Here is a 22,986-nt window from a genome sequence, read left to right on the forward strand (position 1 = left end):
CCCCATTTCCAGCTTCAGAAAAATAAAAAATAAAAAAAAATTACAGCATAGAAGCATTACCAAAGACAAGTGCATTCCTCTTTGCATAAATGAGGGAAAAGAACCTTTCAATAAATAATTACAACATCAATATTTACAAATTAACTTACTAAAATCTAAGTTCTCACAAAATATATGTCCACAAAAACTGTGAAACACAACGTGCCATTTCACATGTTAAATGTTTCAGGAAAAATTAATGGAAGTTGCTAATGATACCATATTCTACTTTACATGCCATTGTCCTTACTTTTAAAATCAATTTACATTCCACTCAGAGTACCGCCTGACGAGGCGGTGGTGCAGTGGATAGAGCGTTGGACTGGGATGCGGAGGGACCCAGGTTCGAGACCCCAATGTCGCCAGCTTGAGCGCTGGCTCATCTGATTTGAGCAAAGCTCACCAGCTTGGACCCAAGGTCGCTGGCTCCAGCAAGCGGTTACTCGGTCTCCTGAAGGCCCGCAGTCAAGGCACATATGAGAAAGCAATCAATGAACAACTAAGGTGTCGCAACGAAAAAACTGATGATTGATGTTTCTCGTCTCTCTCTCTGTTCCTGCCTGTCTGTCCCTATCTATCCCTCTCTCTGACTCTCTCTGTAAAAAAAAATAAAATAAAATAAAGTACCATAAGATTTATGAAAAGCATTTTCTGTCTAAGCACCCTTAATGCCCTTACCCTTACTTTTCCTTTACTTTCTCATCTATCTCTAATCTAAATAATCTTGCTTTTCTCCTTTTATTCTTGATTAAAAGCTGGCTTAAAAGCTTTTGGGCAAGCACAATAGAACAATATACATTTACACAATTACCTGATCATAGAATAACAAACTGTACATCAACTAAACTGAGGAGTTAAATGTTTAAACACCCATGAAAATTAATTATGTGGAAAGCAAAAGGGAAGAATACAAAAGACCTTCCTGGAGAGGATGATTTTCTAGTTGTGAGTTCATCAATATCACACTGGGTTATAAGCAACAAATAATATACGAAATCTCTGAAACACTCCATAAACTTTAGTTGTTGTTATTATTGCTGTTATCAAACAATGTCAACTACTTAAGAAGCTAATACTGGAAACACCAATAACTTACAAAAACACCACAATTTCTTTTAATTCATTTTCACGCAAAAATGTAAAATATGGTCCTCACAGAGTAACCAGAGTTACTATAAACTTCAGCATGGAAACAAAACAATTGAAAATGAGCCAATTATTAGAAATCCACTATTAATCAGGGGAAAATGCTCTAAAAACAATGTGTTCTAGTCGGTAAGGTTAGAAACATGTATATTAACAGTAAACTGAATTGTGTCAGTTATATTACTCTTACTTCTAAAAATAAAATGGGTATTGACAAATTTTTTTTTTAAAACAAAGGAATAGACATTGACTACACCAGCACAAACTGTAGAAATGTCATTTAAATGCCATTACTCAGCATAATACATAAGAAGGGCAAACCCTGAAGACTAAGACTTTTGTATCGCAATTAGCATTAATACATACCAGTTCATCTAAGAAAGCCTGCTTATTCTTCCTTTTTAGAATCTGCTGCAGTTGTTCTTCTTTTTGTATAAACAGTCTTCTTTGTTCATTTTCCTGTCGCTCTACCTCTAAAGCTTCTTCCAATTCCTCCTGTTCCCGAGTCTAAAATAGAAACATTTATATATGGTATGGAATAAATTTACTAACCAACATCAATCCTATACCACATTCTGATCTTTTCTTTACTGGAAGCATAAAACATATTAGTCACTTATTGTTTTTCAGTGTAGCAATTCCACTTTGAAGGAAATAAAATTCATTTTGCTATTGCACTTAAATTCATGGTGCTATTAAAAAGAATGGCATCTAGCCTGACCTGTGGTGGCGCAGTGGATAAAGCGTTGACCTGGAACGCTGAGGTCGCCGGTTCAAAACCCTGGGCTTGCCTGGTCAAGGCACATGTGGGAGTTGATGCTTACTGCTCCTCCTCCCTTTCTCTCTCTCTCTCTCTCTCTCTCTCTCTCTCTCTCTCTCACTCTCACTTTCTCTCCTCTATAAAATGAATAAATAAAAATTAAATAAATAAATAAATAAATGAAAGAGAATGGCATCTAGCACAAAACAAACACCTAAAATAAACAAAGTATATTGAGCCTAGTTGCAGAACTGCAGGAACTGTGCTTAATAATGGGTTAATTTATTTATAATAATTACAGACAGTTTCAAGTCATTCATTTCAGGGGACTTAACAAGGAAAACTAAAAATCAAAAACACAACAAACCGACAATCTCCGTACAGAACTATTGATTGAAATACTCCATCTAAAAGACTGGATTATTTAATAGCAACAATGAAAACTTGTCACAGCACTTAGCTTCTTTTTCCCATGCTAAAATAAGTCTTTATGATGCTAGAGTTCCAAAAAGCATTAGTTAAGGTAATTTTTAAAAATAAATTTATTTTCTAACATAGGCATGTAAATTTTTAAGAGTCCTCTGAATGGACTGAAAAATTCTGAATTCAAAGCTAATTTGTACAGAGAATTAACTACAGGTCTACTCATTCCCTTTTTATGAAGTTTTTCAGAAATATTAAATACTTCCAGGCTCTGAAATGTATTCAAACTCTCTCATATTTAAATGTAGTATTATACCAAGTCTTTGCTCTATAAGTCTTATGAATAAAAAATACAGTAAAATCTGAATGGTTTTATTTTAAAACCTTGACTCTTACTCTTGAAAATGTTGCAGTGTCTTTTGTTTTATTTCAATAGAACACTGACAATTCATGGCACCTGAGGCAAATATAGGCACAATAGGTTTGGGGATAACTAACATAATATAACAGACCTCAGAAAAAAAGTATATTTTTATGTAAATATTTTTAACTCTATTTGATTTTTAAATTTCAAGATAAAACTCCCCCAAGAAAACAAAGTTCTCATGGAAAAAGATGTATCACTTATAATTCAAACTCAGTATATCCAAAATTGAGTTTTGTATCTGGTCTCCCAAAGCTGCGCATCCTTCTATATTTGTTATTTCTGCTAAGTGCATACCTATATCTCAGTCAAGTCAAGCTAAAACCTCAAAGTTATCTTTATTTACTACCTCTCCCCATCCTGCTTATTCCTCCTAAATTATATCAGTCATTATGTTCTATTAGGATCTCTCCCTATAATTTTACAAACTTTTCCTCCTCTAGTGCATAGGTTGCTACCCTAACTCAGGCCCCCAGTGAAGAACAGAATTCAAACTTGATCTAGAAGGATTCATAAGAATAAACATGAAAAGTTAGGGTTAGAGGCTAAGGTACACCTTCTGGAAAAGTGAACAACTAGATCTGGAGGCCCATAAGCAGAAAGAGATGAGTTTCACAATAAAGCAGTGATATATAAGCAATTAAATAGGACAAGTATTAGAGAAGTATACACGGTGTTGCAGGGGAACAATTCGTAGAGTGGCAAATTCTCTTTGTGATGATGGAGGACAAGTAGAGTCAGGAAAGATTTCATATAGAGTGTTGTGGGTTGAATGTATCCCTCCCAAATATACATTGAAGTCTTTTTCTTCATACAGAGTGTTGTGGGTTGAATGTGTCCCCCCCAGATATACATTGAAGTCTTTCTTTTTCTTCACCTTAAAATGTCTTTGTTTTTTTCAGAGCACCTCACAATGGGAAATCAAGCCACCTTCTTTAAATACCTCACTCAGTCACCAAGTCCTGCCTGAACAAGCATTTCAAAAGACTAGGTGCAATTTTCAACTTGTGGGACTTCTTGTGAAAGGTTTGTGGCCTCTCTCCTGGGCCATTTGTACACCTTCCTCTCTTGCTTTCCAAATGGCCTTTTAGAGTGATCAAAAATGTTTAATAGATCAAAAAGTCACAGAGAGCACCTTTAGGAATAGGTTAGAAATGATGCTGTAAGTGATTAGAACAAGAATGACTCCAGTAGCAGTTTGCTGGGAATTCCAGAAGCATCCCAGGTTCATCCCCCTGCATAGATCAGAGAGTTCAAAGATGCCTAGCAAACTTAAGAAGAGAAGAATCCTTATTAAAGACTCCTGCATTAAATTTCAACTACTTTGAGACTCATCATCATAATTTTTCCCAAGCATAAAGCTGAGAACTCCCCCTGCCAATTCCTCCCACTGAAATAATCATTTCTTGTTTGTTTATTTTGTTCTTTAGTTTCCACATGCAAGTGAAACTATTTGGTATTTGTCTTTCTCTGTCTGACTTATTTCACTTAGCATAATACCTTCTAGGTCCACACATGCCATCGCAAAAGATAAGATTTCATTCTTTTTATGGCCAAGTAGTATTCCATTGTGTATATATACCACAGCATTTTTGGCTACTTATCTACTGATGAGTCCTTGGGTTGCTACCATATCTTGGTTACTGTAAATAACACTACAATGATCACAGGGATGCATATATTCTTTGGATATATTCCCAGAAGTAGAATTGCTGGGTCATATGGCAGTTCCATTTTTAGTTTTTGAGGAACCTACACACTGTTTTCCATAGTGGTTGCACCTGTCTACATTCCCAACAACAGTGCATTAGGGTTCTCAAACTCTGAAGTCTCAACCCCTGGTTCCTGCAAGTGATCTTTGGAAATAGGGTCTTTGCACAGACACACAGAAAAAAGGCCATGTGAAGACAGAGGCAAAGATCTGAGTGATGCCAAAGACTGCTGGCAATCACCAGAAGCTAGAAGAGGCAAAAAAAAGTATGCTTTCCTAGAGGTTTCAGAGAGACCATGGCCCTCAAGATAATTTGATTCCAGACTTCTAGTCTCCAGAACTGTGAGAGAAAAAATTCCTGTTGCTATAAACAACAGTTTGCGGAATTTGTTACAGCAGCCCCAGGAAACTAATATACTAGGATGAGCTAAGACTTCAAACAGTAGGTATTTACCCTCATTAGAGTGGAATGGCCATTTAGACAGAAAAAACAAGGGTGCAAAGACATGAATCAAGATGGAATGCTTGGTATGGCCAAGTCATGAAGTGTGAGGGTGAGAAAAGCTCTAGATAAAGCTGGAAAGGCAAGCAGAGAGCAGAACACGAAAGGTTTACCATACCATACTAAGAGAATTGATGCCATAATAAGGCAAAGGAGAGAATTAAGGAAATTTGAACAAGTTTAGAAAAATTACTACAGACAGACACAGATCAATGGAGTTCAAGACTGAAGACAGAAAGACTAGTTAAAAATATATATATTTCAGGCCCTAGCCGGTTGGCTCACTGGATAGAGCATCAGCCAGCATATGGACATCCCAGGTTCAATTACTGGGTCAGGGCACACAAGAGAAGCGACCATCTGCTTCTCTCCCCCTCCCTCTTCTCTCCCTTTTCCCCTCCCACAGCCAGTGGCTCCATTGGTTCGAGCATTGGCCCCAGGCACTAAAGATAGCTTGGTTGGTACTGGCACTTCAGCCTGAGGCACTAATAATAGCTCTATTGATTTGAGTATGGACCGTAGACAGGAGTTGCTGGGTGAGTCCTGGTCAAAGTACATGCGGGAGTCTGTCTCCCTATTTCCCCTCCTCTCACTTAAAAAAAAAAGAAGAAAATATTTCAACAACCCAGGTGAGAGGTTGAGAGGACCCTAAATAAGGCAATGATAATTAAATCCGAAGAGGAACCAGGTTTGAAAATGGTAAACACAGACCACTAACAGTACATCAACTCTGAGCAGATATGCCTTGAACAACTGGATAAAAAAAGACATACAGGAGAAATAAGTGACCATAAAGATTAAAATGTTCAGTGCTGGAATGTTGAACTACAAGTGCTTATTATACATACAGAAAGAAATGTCTATTAACCATTTCTAGATATATGAGCATATTACATAATTCTAGGACAGGGGTCCCCAAACTTTTTACACAGGGGGCCAGTTCACTGTCCCTCAGTACATTGGAGGGCCGGACTATAAAAAAAACTATGAACAAATCCCTATGCACACTGCACATATCTTATTTTAAAATAAAAAAACAAAATGGGAATACAATATTTAAAATAAAGAACAAATAAATTTAAATCAACAAACTGACCAGTATTTCAATGGGAGCTATAGGCCTGCTTTTGGCTAATGAGATGGTCAATGTCCGGTTCCATATTTGTCACTGACCACCAATGAAAGAGGTGCCCCTTCCAGAAGTGTGGTGAAAGCCGGATAAATGGCCTCAGGGGGGCCGCATGCGGCCCACAGGCCGTAGTTTGGGGACCCCTGTTCTAGGAGCTCAGGAGAAAAATACAGGGCTCCAGAAACATGAGAGTAATCAGCATAAAGTGGTAATCATAAAGAGAAGAACTAAGAGGAACTTCTGGGTAAGAGACAAGAAGGAAAGAGAAGTCTATGAAGAGGATAAAAGAGAAAGGTGAGAACAGTAGGACAAGGAGGAATTGGCTCCACAAAAGTTAAGGAAGAGTTTCAAAATCCAGGGAGAAGCCTGTGGGAGACTACTTGGAATGAATACATAGTGCAATATACAGATGATATATTACAGAATTGTGCATATGAAACCTGTATAATTTTATTAACCAATACCACCCCAATAAACTCATGACAAACTTTTTAAAATAGAGAAACTGTTGCAGTAAGAGCAAAGCTATAATAACCCCTCGGCCTGAAGGGCCCAGGGAACAGAGCAGTTACCTGGAAAGACATCAGGTACAGAAAGTAGATCCGAGAGAATTAAAATTTCTGATAAGGGATACAGGCGGCCAGAGGCAACCCAGGAAGGAGGGAAGTAAATACCCTGATCTCATATTTTTTAAAAGGGGGGGGGGGGGTACTGCAACAAACACTGCCTACTGGCCAAATAAGACCCAGACCAATAGTTTATCAGCTTTGGCAATGAGGAATTGACAGCTTCAATTCCTCACTGAAATAGAATATATGAGTATTTTGTACATAGTAGACCTCAATAAATATTGGAGGCTAGCTAGCTGATTGAATAAATGGGAAAAAACCATCACTAAAAATCAAAGATGGGGGATGGGAGACAATGAAGATGGTATTAGCCTGGGAAAATGGAAGTAAGTTGAAGGCAAAAGGTCATCCTAATAGTGCTACCTTACCCATCCACTGCCCTTGAATTCACCTCCCACTCATATCCATCAGAAAGGGCTATTCTAAATTCAAAATAGTCTTTAATTCATCCCTACTTCTCCATTCCTGTTTAAGTAAGGTGACCAACTTTTATATAATGAAAAGGAGGACAAAAATAAGTTGAAAAAAACAATGCCTTATATAAAAGAAACATTTTATTCATTACAACAATACACTATAATATGATAAATGCATAATAAAAACATTTGTAATATTTTATATTGTAATTATGCTTACATGCCTATTAATACTTTTTAAAAATTTTTTAATTTTTTTATTAATTTTAATGGGATGACATTGATAAATCAGGGTACATACATTCACAGAAAACATCTCTAGGTTATTTTGACATTTGATTATGCTGCATTCCCATCACCCAAAGTCCAATTGTCTTCCGTCACCTTCTAACTGGTTTTCTTTGTGCCCCTCCCCTCCCCCAACCCCCTCCCTCTCCTCCCCCCCACCCCATACCCACCACACTCTTGTCCATGTCTCTGAGTCTAATTTTTATGTCCCACCTATGTATGGAATCATATAGTTCCTAGTTTTTTCTGATTTACTTATTTCACTCAGTATAATGTTATCAAGGTCCATCCATATTGTTGTAAATGATCCAATGTCATCATTTCTTATGGCTGAGTAGTATTCCATAGTATATATGTACCAAGGCTTTTTAATTCACTTGTCCACTGACGGACACTTGGCTGTTTCCAGATCTTCGATTTTGTGAACAATGCTGCCATAAACATGGGGATGCATTTCTTCTTTTAAAACAGTGCTATGGAGTTCTTGGAGTATATTCCTAAAAGTGGTATAGCTGGGTCAAAAGGCAGCTCAATTTTTTGAGGAATCTCCATACTGTTTTCCAAAGTGGCTGCACCAGTCTGCATTCCCACCAGCAGTGCAGGAGGGTTCCCTTTGCTCCACATCCTCGCCAGCACTTATTCTGTGTTGTTTTGTTGATGAGCGCCATTCTGGCTGGTGTGAGGTGATATCTCATTGTGGTTTTAATTTGCATTTCGTAATGATTAGTGATGTTGAGCATTTTTTCATATGCCTATTGGCCATCTGTATGTCCTATTTGGAGAAGTGGCTATTCATTTCTTTCACCCATTTTTTTTTTTTTTTACAGAGACAGAGAGTCAGAGTGAGGGATAGACAGGGACAGACAGACAGGAACGGAGAGATGAAAAGAATCAATCATCAGTTCTTCATTGTGAATTGCAACACCTTAGCTTTTCATAGACTGCCCTCTCACATGTGCCCCGACCATGGGCCTTCAGCAGACTGAGTAACCCCTTGCTTGAGCCAGCGACCTTGGGTCCAAGCTGGTGAATTTTTGCTCAAACCAGATGAGCCCACGCTCAAGCTGGCGACCTCGGGGTCTCGAACCTGGGTCTTCCGCATCCCAGTCCGACGCTCTATCCACTGCACCACCGCCTGGTCAAGCTCTTTCGCCCATTTTTTTATTAGATTGTTTGTCTTCCTGGTATTGAGTTTTACAAGTTCTTTATAAATCTTGGTTATTAACCCCTTATCAGACGTATTGCAAATATATTCTCCCATTGTGTAGTTTGTCTTTTTATTCTGTTCTTACTGTCTTTAGCTGTGCAGAAGATTTTTAGTTTGATATAGTCCCATTTGTTTATCCTGTCTTTTATTTCACTTGCCCATGGAGATAAATCGGCAAATATATTGCTGCGAGAGATGTCAGCAGCAATGTTTTCTTCTAAGATGCTTATGGTTTTACGGCTTACATTTAAGTCTTTTACCCATTTTGAGTTTATTTTTGTGAATGGTGTAAGTTGGTGGTCTAGTTTCATTTTTTTGCAGGTAGTTGTCCAATTTTCCCAACACCATTTGTTAAAGAGGCTGTCTTTACTCTAATGTATGCTCTTACCTCCTTTGTCAAATATCAGTTGTCCATAAAAGTGTGGGTTTATTTCTGGGTTCTCTGTTCTGTTCCATTGATCTATATGCCTGTTCTTACGCCAGGACCAGGCTGTTTTGAGTACAATGGCCTTATAGTATAATTTGATATCCGGAAGTGTGATACCTCCCACTTTATTCTTCCTTTTCAAGATTGCTGAGGCTATTCGTGTTCTCTTTTGGTTCCATATAAACTTTTAGAATATGTGTTCTATATCTTTGAAGTAAGTCATTGGTATTTTAATCAGTATTGCATTGAATTTATAAATTGCTTTGGGTAATATAGACATTTTAATGATATTTATTCTACCTATCCATGAGCATGGTATATGCATCCACTTGTTTGTATCTCCCCTGATTTCTTTTATCAATGTTTTATAATTTTCCGAGTACAAGTCTTTAATCTCCCTGGTTAAATTTATTCCTAGGTACTTTATTTTTTTGGTTGCAACCTATTAATTCTTAATAATAATTGTAAGAAAGAAATACTCATTTAGATACAAATATGTCACATCACATACAATGAATAGACTCTGCATCGATCGAATACGGACATTTACAGATTAGTCTTCCAATATCAAAAAAAGAGGACATGTAGGAGGATACTTTTCAAGGGAGGGCAGAACTTACAAAAGAAGGCCTGTCCTCCCTAAAGGAGGACAATTGGTCACCTTATCTTAAGTCACCTCTGAATTCATCTACATGAACTGCAATAACTTCCTGAACTCCAGGCTTAATCCTTTTTAATTCAATCTCCACAAAAACCACTAAACCTATCTTTTTTTTTTTTTTTTTTTTTTTTTTTTTTACAGAGACAGAGAGAGTCAGAGAGAGGGATAGACAGGGACAGACAGACAAGAACAGAGAGAGATGAGAAGCATCAATCATTAGTTTTTCATTGCGCATTGCAACACCTTAGTTGTTCATTGATTGCTCTCTCATACGTGCCTTGACCACAGGCCTTTAGCAGACCGAGTAACCCCTTGCTGGAGCCAGCAACCTTGGGTTCAAGCTGGTGGGCTTTTCCTCAAACCAGATGAGCCCGTGCTCAAGCTGGCGACCTCAGGGTCTCGAACCCAGGTCCTCTGCATCCCAGTCTGACGCTGTATCCACTGTGCCACCGCCTGGTCAGGCACTAAACCTATCTTAATAAGGACTATACTTTATTAACTATCACCCTGCTGAAAACCCTTCAATGATAATCATCAATAGCCAGGTTCTTATAACATTACTCTAAGGCAGGGGTAGTCAACCTTTTTATACCTACTGCCCATTGTTGTATCTCTATTAGTAGTAAACTTTTCTAACCGCCCACCAGTAATGGTGATTTATGAAGTAGAGAAGTAACTTTACTTTATAAAATTTATAAAGCAGAGTTATAGCAAGTTAAAGCATATAGTAATAATTACTTACCAAGTACTTTATGTTGGATTTTTGCTAAGTTTGGCAGAATAAATCTTTATAAAACAACTTATTATAGTTAAATCTTTTTATTTATACTTTGGTTGCTCCACTACCACCCACCATGAAAGCCAGAATGCCGACTAGTGGGCGGTAGGCACCAGGTTGACTACCACTGCTCTAAGGAATCCTGAGAATTCCCTAAAAAGATGCCTTAAAAGATACTACAGCAGACTTTAAGCAGATGAGAATCCAGCCCATCTCTCCTGCCATTATCACTTCAAAGTATTCTGAGCAAGCTTTCATTTGAAAAATAGGATTCACCTGCTAAAACATAGAAACAACTGATCTGTATAAGTCCAAATTAATTTTCATAATACATAATGTCTTAAGTGACCTAGGCTTCTTCTACTTCTCCAACTTTAGGTCTTTCTATTGAACTTTGGCAATACAGGACTACTTACACCTCTCAGAACTCTAGGTGATTACCCATACTTGCTTGCCTTTGCTCATCATTTCTCTCTGCCTGGAACTTTCTTGTGGCAGCTTCCCTTCCTTCACTCCTGTACTATGTTCATCTTTCTAAATTTGATTCATCCTTCATCCATACAGGCATGATCATGCCTGGAATAGCTTTCCCAACTTTCCCAGAATGGGTTACATATCTATCCTCTATACTCCCATAACAAGCACACTGTGCCTTCCATGTGCTTACGACATTGTGTTGAAATCATCTGATCCCTAGGAACTAAGGTTCTCATTCATCTTTGTATACTATATTCTTAGCCGATGCTCAACAAATGTTTACAGAACTAAATTTTTTGTGCAGACATTCTAACACAGTAATCTCCTCCTCAAAAGAATCCAGAAAAGTGAAAGTAAAAATTAAGTTAATCTTCACTAAGACTCTATTTTAAGATTAGAACACTTTTATTCAGTTTCTCATGCTCACGTGGATTGATGCTGACAGCTCCATGAAATAAATGAGATCTCTTTTGCAGACAACTCAGTAACAGTTTCTCAGTGGCAGAATCAAGTAAGTTTACAAGCCTATACATGCAAGAGATTGCTTTTCTCTTTGATACAACTCTGATGCTTCTGGAACAGTGAGACTTCAACACTCACAGATACATTAAAGGCAAGTTGGTATCTCAGTTTAGTAAAAACACATCAGCCATATAAATTAGTCCATGACTCATGGACCACTCGAGGAATCTATCCAAATATACCATAATTACTTATTTATGTTAACTAGTACCATCTTTAAAAATGTGGTCCTATATATGTTTACACCAATACCAAAAACCCAGGTAAGCATCTGAATGATCAATTAATAAAGTATAATAAATTACTGAACAAGCACTTAGTTATATCCAGATGCTAAAAATTAATGTGAAGAACAGAAGCAGTCCAAATCATCTCATTGTAACATGAATAATATAAACCATTTGTTTTATTCAGTAACTTATCATTATAAAGTTTTCAGATGATTAGAAATTCCTGTTTTAAAATAATATAACCAGACTAAAATTAGTCTTTCATCACAACTCTCAGTATTATTTCCTAGTATAAAATTGAATAAAAAAAAAAAGCACTCACTTTCCAGTGTTGAGTTAAAGAGGGCAAATATCAATACAACAAGTTACCTGGCATAGGTATCTTCTGATGCACCCAGAAAAGGCTACCGGGCAAAGACTAATCTTTATGGCACACTGATGCTCTCACCTTTTAAAGAAGCCAAGCTGGGTATGAATGAAATGAGAATGTAGTGTGAATCCCTTGAGAGCTTTATGGCAGGGAATAAAGTGTCTACATGAAACACTCTTAGACTATAAGGAGGAAGTCATTCTGAACACAAGATAAAAATACAAGCTATACGACCAAATATACTTGTATCATTTTTACTGATGATTACAAATTCCTAATTATGTACCTCAAAATAATTACCTTTGCTTTCCCCCAAAGCCAGAAAGCCAAGTTGCACTAAAGAAAGAAGAGTTTGTACAAGTTAGACAATTAAATCTCTTCATTCATACGTTTCTTTTTCCTTAAAAGAATACTTTTTTTTTTTATTAATTTTAATGGGGTGACATTGATTAATCAGGGTACATATGTTCAGAGAAAACAACTCTAGGTTATTTTGACATTTATTTATGCTGCATTCCCATCACCCAAAGTCCAATTGTCTTCCGTCACCTTCTATTTTTGCAACAGTAATGTGTGCCTGACCAGGCGGTGGCACAGTAGATAGAGCGTCAGACTGGGATGCCGAGGACCCAGGTTCGGGACCCCGAAGTCACCAGCTTGAGCGCGGGCTCATCTGGTTTGAGCAAAAGCTCACCAGCTTGGACCCAAGGTCGCTGGCTTGAGCAAGGGGTTACTCGGTCTGCTGAAGGCCCGCGATCAAGGCACATATGAGAAAGCAATCAATGAACAACTAAGGTGCCACAATGCACAATGAAAAACTAACGATTGATGCTTCTCATCTCTCTCCGTTCCTGTCTGTCTGTCCCTGTCTATCCTTCTCTCTGACTCACTCTCTGTCTCTGTAAAAAAAAAAGGGGGGGGGGAGTAATGTGTGCTGTGCCTCCTATTTAAATGCCTATGTACATTTACTAGTATTTCTGTCCTAAATTCTTTGCAAGTATAACTACTTTTAGAGAATGATAGCTTTTTAAAAATCATATAGAAGCAGTCATTTCTACAACAAAAGAAGAAGAAAATACTTAGCAACTAACCAGCTTTAGTTTATTTTTCTGAATGACATCTTTGTTTTCCTTTTGGTATATCTCCATTTTCTTTCTGGTGTTCTCCAAATCCACATTGTTGGTCAGGTTGAAAACTACATCAGAAAGGAAACAATGACATGAAATACAGTGTTAATATAAATCTTGAGGAGGTAAAAAACAAATATTCATCACAGTGACTTCTTAATTCAGCAGGCTGTTATTCCTTACAGTTTATTTGTATCATTTTACCTACTACCTATTTTAGAGACTAATTCTAGTTCAGCAATTATGTTTCCTGAGCCAAATATAAGTGAAGTGTCAGACTATCACAAAACATGTGTATTCCATAATCACATTAAATTTGATTTTTAGAGGCCCCACTCTAACTTTAAAAGCATGTAAAATTATACTTTAAAAATATTTTAAGCATACTTAAAATTTTTAAATAAAAAGAATAAGTCTGGAATCCACTATCCTGGTTAAAATCAATATTCAAAAGAATTTTTCCTCCAGAAACAACAAATATCCAAAAGAATTTTTAAAAAATCACATACTTATAATTTATATTTTTTAAAAAACATGTTTTATTGAGCCTGGCCTGTGGTGACACAATGGACAGAGCATCAACCTGGAATGCTGGGGTCACTGGTTTGAAACCCTGGGCCTGCTCGGTAAAGGCACATGTAACAAGCAATCAATGGACAACTAAAAGTGAAGCAACTATGAGCTGATACTTCTCATTCCCTGGCCTCATAAAATCAATAAATAAAATCTTTAAAAAAAAAACATACAGGTTTTGGCCCTGACCGGTTGGCTTAGTGGTAGAGCGTCGGCCTGGCGTGCAGGAGTCCTGGGTTCAATTCCCAGCCAGAGCACACAGGAGAAGCACCCATTTGCTTCTCCACCCCTCCCCCTCTCCTTCCTCTCTGTCTCTCTCTTCCCCTCTCGCAGCCAAGGCTCCATTGGAGCAAAGTTGGCCCGGGCGCTGAGGATGGCTCTGTGGCCTCTGCCTCAGGCGCTAGAATGGCACTGGTCGCAACAGAGCGACGCCCCGGATGGGCAGAGCATCGCCCCCTGGTGGGCGTGCCAGGTGGATCCCAGTCGGGCGCATGCGGGAGTCTGTCTGCCTCCCTATTTCCAACTTCAGAAAAATACAAAAAAAATAAATAAATACAGGTTTTTTGACATTCTAATGGTCTCCGGCACAACTAGAGACAAGCTTGAATTATTTCCTATCTAGTCTAGATCTGGAAAGGTATGAAATAGACATGAGTTGAAACTTAATAGGTAAAGGATAAAATGACACCAAAACTTAAGACTGAAATAATTTTGTAAGAGAAGTTGCTGAGACGTGTTACGATAGTTAATAAATTTTCAATGAACTAAACCTGTCTTTTTATAATTCCAACTCAAAATAATTTGAATTAAAAATGCCTTTATTCTTTTCTAAGTTTACACATATAAATCAAAAGGTTGCTATCATTATCTGAAGAAGAGCCTGATCAGGTGGTGAAACAGTGAGATAGATCATCGACCTGGGCCACTGAGGATCCAGGTTAGAAACCCCGAAGTTGCCGGCTTGAGCACAGGCTTGCCAGCTTAAATGCAGAGTCGCCAGCTTGAGCGCAGGTCACCAGTTTGAGCAAGGGATCATCAACATGATGCCATGGTCATTGGCTTGAGCCCAAAGGTCGCGAGCTTGAAGCCCAAGGTTGCTGGCTAGAGCAACGCGTCACTGGCGCGACTGAAGCCCTTGACTGAAGACATGAATGAGAAGCAATCAATGAATAACTAAAATTCCTCAACCACAAGTTGGCTTCTCATCTCTCTCCCTTCTTGTCTGTGTCTGTCTCACTCCCTCTCAAAAACATAAATAAAAGATAATCTGAACAGGAAATAAACCTCTTTGATAGATATAAATTCACATTACAATATACTACCCCACTCCTCCACCACTTACACTATTTTTGCATCAGCTTGTCTAAAGAAGGATCCAAATCATTAAAACTCTCCTGTTCCATAATTCAGTTTTAAACTTCCCTTGGCATCCTCTGTAATCTTTCTCATTCCATTATTAGTCCTTCTATCGTTTCTGCAATTATTTACCACTGCTTCCTACCATTAATCCTATAAAAAAGTTTGATCTGTCCTAAATAACTGCTCTACTCTGTGTTCCTACAAATTCCTTTACCATCTCACTCCTTTTTTTTTTTAACTAACAACCATCTAAAATAGTTTCTAGACTTGATTATAGAGTCCTATAAGATTTGAAAAGTAACACAGGAGACCCAACATAGGACTACCCATATTTTTGAGTAAGGCCATCATATATACTCAGAAGACTAATCTCATTCATGTTTTATATAAGGGGTAGTCAACCTTTTTATACCTACTGCCCACTTTTGTATCTCTGTTAGTAGTAAAATTCTCTAACCGACCAACAGTTCCACAGTAATGGTGATTTATAAAGTAGGGAAGTAACTTTACTTTATAAAATTTATAAAGCAGAGTTACAGCAAGTTAAAGCATATGATAATAATTACCTACCAAGTACTTTATGTCGGATTTTCGCCAAGTTTGGCAGAATAAATCTTTATAAAACAACTTACTATAGTTAAATCTATCTTTTTATTTATACTTTGGTTGCTCTGCTACTGCCCACCATGAAAGCTGGAACGCCCACTAGTGGTTGACTAGTACTGTTTTATATCCTCAAAAGGCCAACTTACTTCCCTGGCTTGTGGGGAGTATTTTTAGACACCTTTCAATTTATCATAATCAATGTTGAAAATTCAGGCTCAGTTAGGTATGTAGAAAAATAAAAGCATTCCTCAATTCTATATGAGCAATTTAAAACATCTGGGAGAAACAAGAGAAAATGAGAAACAATAGCCCTCTAGCTACCTCTATAGCTTTTTTACCACAAAGTAATGGTGGTAAACCAGGGAATCTGCCTAGGATGCAATGTAGGACATTCTCTATAAATCACATTCTGGCCCCAACACAAAACAGAGAAGGTAACTCCAAACTAGCACTGGTTTTCAGAAAGGCAACTGTGATCCATTACTTAATATGGTCTGATTCTATACCCCAACCACTTACAACTTACTCATTATACTTAACAGGCAACCCACTGAGCCTCCAAATTTAATACTCTTTCACAACCTCTACCATCCTCAACATCTATGCCCATTTAACGATTTGATCACTTGTTTTTCCTCAGACACTTCGTTCCTTTAACTGATTAGTTAATACATTCTCCTGATCATCCTCCTACTAGTCCAAATACTCATTCTTGTTTCCATCTCTGGATCTTCTTGGTCTCTGACCGGTATGATTCTGGCTTTTGCTCTCTTTCCTCCCCCTAAGCTCCTTGGCAGTTTCCTTCCCAGTTTCAACCACATAAATGCCAGGAATAGCTGACACTAACTCAAAGTCCGTTTTTAGAAAACCAAACACATAATCATCTTCAAATTTGCAACTCCTTGTAAATTCTTTATCTGTTAATGACAGGACAATCATGCTCAAGCACCAAGATTTAATCTTAATTAATCTAATCTATTCTCTTATGCATTTTACAAGCACCAGTTGCCAAATCCTACAGATTCAACCATAAAAATCTCTTTAAAACTGCCCTATTTTCAAGGTATTCTGAAAACACACCAAGCCAGGATGTAATTTCTCCCTGAATAATTTATAATAATCTCTGACTTACCTTCCTTTCTCCAGGACCATTGCATCTTATTCTATACCCTAATCACATTCATAATATACAATGCTGCCAGATTAATATTTCTGAAGCATACTCATAACACCTTTACCTCTACCATCCTATAGTCAGTCCTCTGTCATTACTCCTTTTCATTAAAAAAAAAAAAAACTTTTAGAATTCAGAACCCCTCTTAGCTACATCTACTAGCTGTATCACCTAAACTAACAATCTGGCTGTAACTACTTCCATCTCCCCTTAATAAAGACCTCTCTTTAAACTATAAAGTTCTGCATTTCCTAAATATCTCCACAGTTCCTGCTCCAATTCCTCTGATCACACCATTCTGCCTAGAACACCTGATCCCCTCTCTTACTGATGAAAATATACCCAATCTTGAAGAGTTTGTCCAAATATTTATTCTTTCTTTCTTTCTTTTTTTTTTTTTTTTCCATTTTTCTGAAGCTGGAAACGGGGAGAGACAGTCAGACAGACTCCCGCATGTGCCCGACTGGGATCCACCCAGCACGCCCACCATGGGGCGACGCTCTGCCCACCAGGGGGCGATGCTCTGCCCATCCTGGGCATCGCCATGTTGCGACCAGAGCCACTCTAGCGCCTGAGGCAGAGGCCACAGAGCCATCCCCAGCGCCCGGGCCATCTTTGCTCCAATGGAGCCTTGGCTGCAGGAGGGGAAGAGAGAGACAGAGAGGAAAGCGCAGCGGAGGGGTGGAGAAGCAAATGGGCGCTTCTCCTATGTGCCCTGGCCGGGAATCGAACCCGGTCCCCCGCACGCTAGGCCGACGCTTTACAGCTGAGCCAACCAGCCAGGACCAAATATTTTTTTCTTAAAGTTCTCCTTGATCCCCCTAATGAGAAAAAACTTCCTTGTCTCATAAATGTTGAAAACATTATTTACAGCGCATATAAAAATCTTTCTACTTTACATGATTGTACACACATATAAAGCATTCTTTCCTTTGTACTCCATCTTGCACTCAAAGACCCTATTTTTATACAATATCTATATCATCCAGACATAAGAGAAAGAAGGGAAGGAGAAAATAACTTAATGATTATCTATTAGATCTCCAAAACTAAAGTGTTGTGAGTATACAAAAGAACTTCCTGTTTAGGGAGATCATCCCTATGTACATGAAATTAAAGTAATAATACAAGACACTGTATGATCAAGTGATAATAGCAAAAAAACAAAAGTATCCTTGCATCATTCATTAAATAATATTTAGCACAGTGTTAGTTGTTGAAAATGTTTATTAATGAGGCCCTGGCCGGTTGGCTCAGCGGTAGAGCGTCGGCCTGGCGTGCGGGGGACCCGGGTTCGATTCCTGGCCAGGGCACATAGGAGAAGCGCCCATTTGCTTCTCCACACCCCCCTTCCTCTCTGTCTCTCTCTTCCCCTCCCACAGCCAAGGCTCCATTGGAGCAAAGATGGCCCGGGCGCTGGGGGTGGCTCCTTGGCCTCTGCCCCAGGCACTAGAGTGGCTCTGGTCGCGGCAGAGCGATGCCCCGGAGGGGCAGAGCATCGCCCCCTGGTGGGCATGCCAGGTGGATCCTGGTCGGGCACATGCGGGAGTCTGTCTGACTGTCTCTCCCCGTTTCCAGCTTCAGAAAAATACGGAAAAAAAAAAGTTTACTAATGAAATACAGTAAACTTTTCTTCCTTTTAATGGAATCAGCTATCAATTAATTAACACTTCTAAAATAAAGTTCTGATTATGTTAGTCATGAGTCACTAAGTTCACTCATTGCTTCTAAACCTATAATGTCTTGGGGAAAAAAAGCCAATCTTATCTCTCACATTCCTTTTCCTCTCTGCTTTATGAGTTCTGCAGATTCCTCAGAGCATCTTCAAGAAGCAGAGTATGGACCTGGCTCGTTAGCCCAGTTGGTTAAGAGTGTCATCCTGAAACAATAAGGTTGTGGGTTCGATCCCCATTCAGGACATACACAGGAAGCAACCAAAGAATGCACGACTGCGTGAACAACAAATGAATGCTTCCCTCTCTCCTCTCACTTCCTTCTTTTCTCTGTCTCTCTAAAAGTTAAAAAAGAAAAAAAATCAATAAAAATTAAGCCCTGGCCAAATACCCTGAATATCTCGATTGGTTATCGTCCGGAACACAGATGTTGTGGGTTCAATGCCCAGTCAGGGAACATAACAAGAATCAACCAATGAATGCATAAGTAAATAGAACAACAAATCAATGTTTTTTTCTCTCTCTCCCTAAAATCAAAATAAAAACTTTAAAAATAAATTCTAAGTGAATTATCTGTTTATATGTAATTTTCTTTTATTACTTATTAAAAACTTGGATGAATTCCAATAAAACTAAAATAACAAATTTGTTAATTTCATTTTTAATTTAGAAAGCTAAGGTAATAGCAATATAAAGTGAAAAATAAATAATACAAATCTCTTTCTTTAAGAAAAAGAAAGAAAAAACACAAAAGTAGATTATTTTAAAAACTTTTCAGATGAAGAGACTCTCATTCATACCAGAATGAATCAGCTGGTATAACAGCCTTGAAGAAAAAGAAATAGAAGATAATTTTCTACACAATCATTTGGCCCTTTATCTGGTTACTAGTGTAGCTCTGATGTTGACCTGCCTTTACTCAAGTATTAAAAGCCAACAAAAAATCTATTGTATTTTCTGAAAGATTTAATGTTATTTAAGTACAATTCTGAAGTCTTTTTGACATCCAGAATTTATATTTAAAGCCCTTAGGACTTTCTCACCCTTTTAAAATAAGCAATACCCTGAACCAAAAGAATAATCTGTTTATTATAAAACTAAGAACAAACCTTTGAGATAATCCCTGGGGCGAAAAAGAACAAAAATTTTTGTTTAGATTGTTATAACCACAGAAAAGAGCCCATTGTTAATGCTATAAGAAAGTTCATCTTTATGTATGTCCTTATATTGTGGTTTTTATGCCATTATTTGAATTCTAATATTTAAAAATTTTTATATTTGTGGTGTTCAAATGATTCATAATGAAATTTATATAACAAAATGACCATTCCTCAGTTTATAAATCCTCAAACACTGATTCCTTAACCACACTGACAACTCTATTCCTCACTCTAGACCTAAGCTTCTTCAAGAGAATGCTTCCACCTGTAAGATCAAGTTCAAACTTATGATCCTCCAATATATGGCCACAACCTCCTTTTTTTCTTATCTCCCACTGTTCCACCAATCAGCGGCATCCCATGTCCTAGACTCAGACTATTAACTACTCTCGAATGCTACCAAGCACTTTCAAGGGTTTTGGGAGTCAGGAAAACCTATGTTCAAAATTTGGTACCATTATTTACTAGCAATGTGATCTTGGGCACAATATTTGAGTTCCCTCTGCCTCATCCTCAAAAGTAAAATAGGGATAAAAATGTCTTTCTGTCTTAAAGAGTTGTAAAAATTATGAGAGATAAAATGAGTACAGCTCAGTCTGGCATTTAGAAGTGCCTATTAAATTAACATTTTAGATACAGTGATTATCAGAAGGAAAGAGGGATGGGGTAGGTAAAAGGATAAAGAGTAAAAGAAGACTTGACTTTGGGTGGTAAATATGCAATACTATTTACAGATGATGCAGTATGGAACTGTACACTTGAAACATAATTAACCAATAAAGTCAATAAAACTTTTTTAATTAAAATTTATACTTTTCATTAACACAGACATAGTCAACACAGATATAACAAACATCTAATTAATCGTCTTTGAAAGCATAAAAACACAAAGTAAATAACTATTGAAAGCAAGACATTTAAAGGATGTTTATATATACCAGAACATGGCACAAAACTCAGTGGTGACGGCACACACTAACAAAACTAGTCTTTCCCTCATTTCTACACTTTCCACCCAACAAAACAAACGAATAAAAAATTCTACCTGTTCTCTGGCTTTTATTTTCCTGATGAATACCATACAACTGTTCAAGGTCAGATTATTTTTTGTTTTGTTTTTTTTTACAGAGACAGAGAGAGAGTCAGAGAGAGGGATAGATAGGGACAGACAGACAGGAATGGAGAGACATGAGAAACATCAATCATTAGTTTTTCATTGTAGCACTTCGTTGTTCATTGATTACTTTCTCAATGTGCCTTGACCATGGGCCTTCAGCAGACCAAGTAACCCCTTGCTCAAGCCAGCGACCTTGGGTCCAAGCTGGTGAGCTTTGCTCAAACCAGATGAGCCCACGCTCAAGCTGGTGACCTCGGGGTCTGAAACCTGGGTCCTTCGCATCCCAGTCCGACGCTCTATCCACTGCACCACCGCCTGGTCAGGCAAGGTCAGATTATTTTAATTCACCCTTGCCTATATCAAATTAGTCACTTGAATATTCTATCTATAAAACATCCCCTTTCTCAATCACCCCTGCTACCTACTCCAAGCTCTCATTATTCCTGTAATGGTCCCTTAAGAATGGTTCCCCAGCCTGGAGTAGCTCCTGCCATTATTCCACATCACTACCACACTGTCCCACTGGCTCACTATTGGTCATGGAATAAATTCCTACTATGAGAGCCTACCTCACAGCCTAGTCTGTATTTCAAGTCTCATTTCTAGTCATTCCCCAGCTCTATTTACCCACAACAGATTACATATTTATTCTCCGACATGCTCAACAAACACCCTTCTCTCTGTGTGACTTTAGTTTTTTGTTGCAAAGGTTCTTCCATTCTCTTCATACCTGGTAAACTCCTCTTTATCTTTTAAGACCAAACTCAAATGTGAACCCTTCTCTGAACTACACCAAAGTACACCTGTATTTTCAAAATGCTGAATTGTTTTGTTATCTGTATTACATAATACTTCATAAATAACTGCTTATACTACTTTCACATTAAATTTTAGTCATTACTTTACATAATTATCTCCCCATTTATGGTCTGAATATATTGAAGGCAAAGATCATATGGCCCCAGCAAGTAAAGCAGTTCACATAGAACAATTAATATTTGCTGAATTGAGCTGAAGTTCAGAAAATAAACTACCAGTCCATAAGATTAGGTCCCAAATTTCATCAGTATCTTCAAATACAATAGAATTGCTCTTTAGCCAACATATAATCAAGATTAGTAGTTAATTATTTTTAAAAATCTGTTAAAGGAAAGAAACATACATACTCCTGAACACTTTAACTAAAGCATATGTAGTAAGTGTACAGTTGTTTTCTAACTTAATTACATAGCCAAGATATCATATAATCTTTCATTGGAGTATCTTGTATTAACCATACCTGTCAACTATATTGTTCAGTTTCTGTTTTTCTCAAAATAAACCAAAAACTTGAGAAACAGAATCCTTATGAAGTTTTGCAATTTTTGCCCAGTCTCATAAACTGCATAATTAAATTACATAATTACAATAACAAGTACCACTAGCATAAGGCTTGGTTACCAATGCATCCAACTTTAGGTGTATAACTGAACTGGTGAGAAAAGTACAGAGCTGTACTAAAGACACCTAATAGAATTCATCCTACATTCATTATGCTTTGGACATCAGACTGTACATTTTATGGTAAAAACTGGGAAATGTCAATTACTCCAAAGAGTCAACTGAGTGGAGGTTGATTAAGATAGCTTCAATGTACTACAACTGAAGACAGTCCTTTATAAATATAAATAACAGAATCCCTTTCAAACTAAATGCCCCGAGCCACAGTTTTCTTATCTGGTAAAGAAAAGATTACATATTATATAGGCCTAATATCCAGATTTGCTCTTGTCTGTCAGTCCTAATTTCCACTTCTAGACATGAACCTTGTTTTACCTACAGGTCCCAGGCTGTTCTATCTTCAAAACAATTCATCTCATAGCAAAAAATAAATTTAAAAATATATATATATATATTATATACATTTAAAATCATGACTCAACCAGAACCTTGTTCCAGAATCAAGAGCCCTTCTTCTTTACCTTTTTTATCCATCAATTTCTTTTAATTACCCTGCCTGCCTGGCTGGACATGTGACCATATACTCAACTTTCTCTGTGATATCTATGTTCACTGCTT

General features: G+C 37.6%; 1 protein-coding gene across 1 annotated transcript in view; it reads right to left on the minus strand.

The window, feature by feature from the left end:
* Positions 1–22,986, minus strand: part of MNAT1 (MNAT1 component of CDK activating kinase) — a 231,124-nt gene that overhangs the window by 123,860 nt on the left and 84,278 nt on the right. The window contains exons 4-5 of the mRNA XM_066388454.1: positions 13,231–13,334; positions 1,552–1,692 (exon numbers count right to left, since the gene is read on the minus strand). Coding sequence (XP_066244551.1) covers positions 1,552–1,692; positions 13,231–13,334 — 245 coding nt within the window. The remainder of the gene's footprint in view (positions 1–1,551; positions 1,693–13,230; positions 13,335–22,986) is intronic.

Source organism: Saccopteryx leptura, chromosome 6 (assembly GCF_036850995.1).
Source record: "Saccopteryx leptura isolate mSacLep1 chromosome 6, mSacLep1_pri_phased_curated, whole genome shotgun sequence".
Classification (NCBI taxonomy): Eukaryota; Metazoa; Chordata; class Mammalia; order Chiroptera; family Emballonuridae; genus Saccopteryx; species Saccopteryx leptura.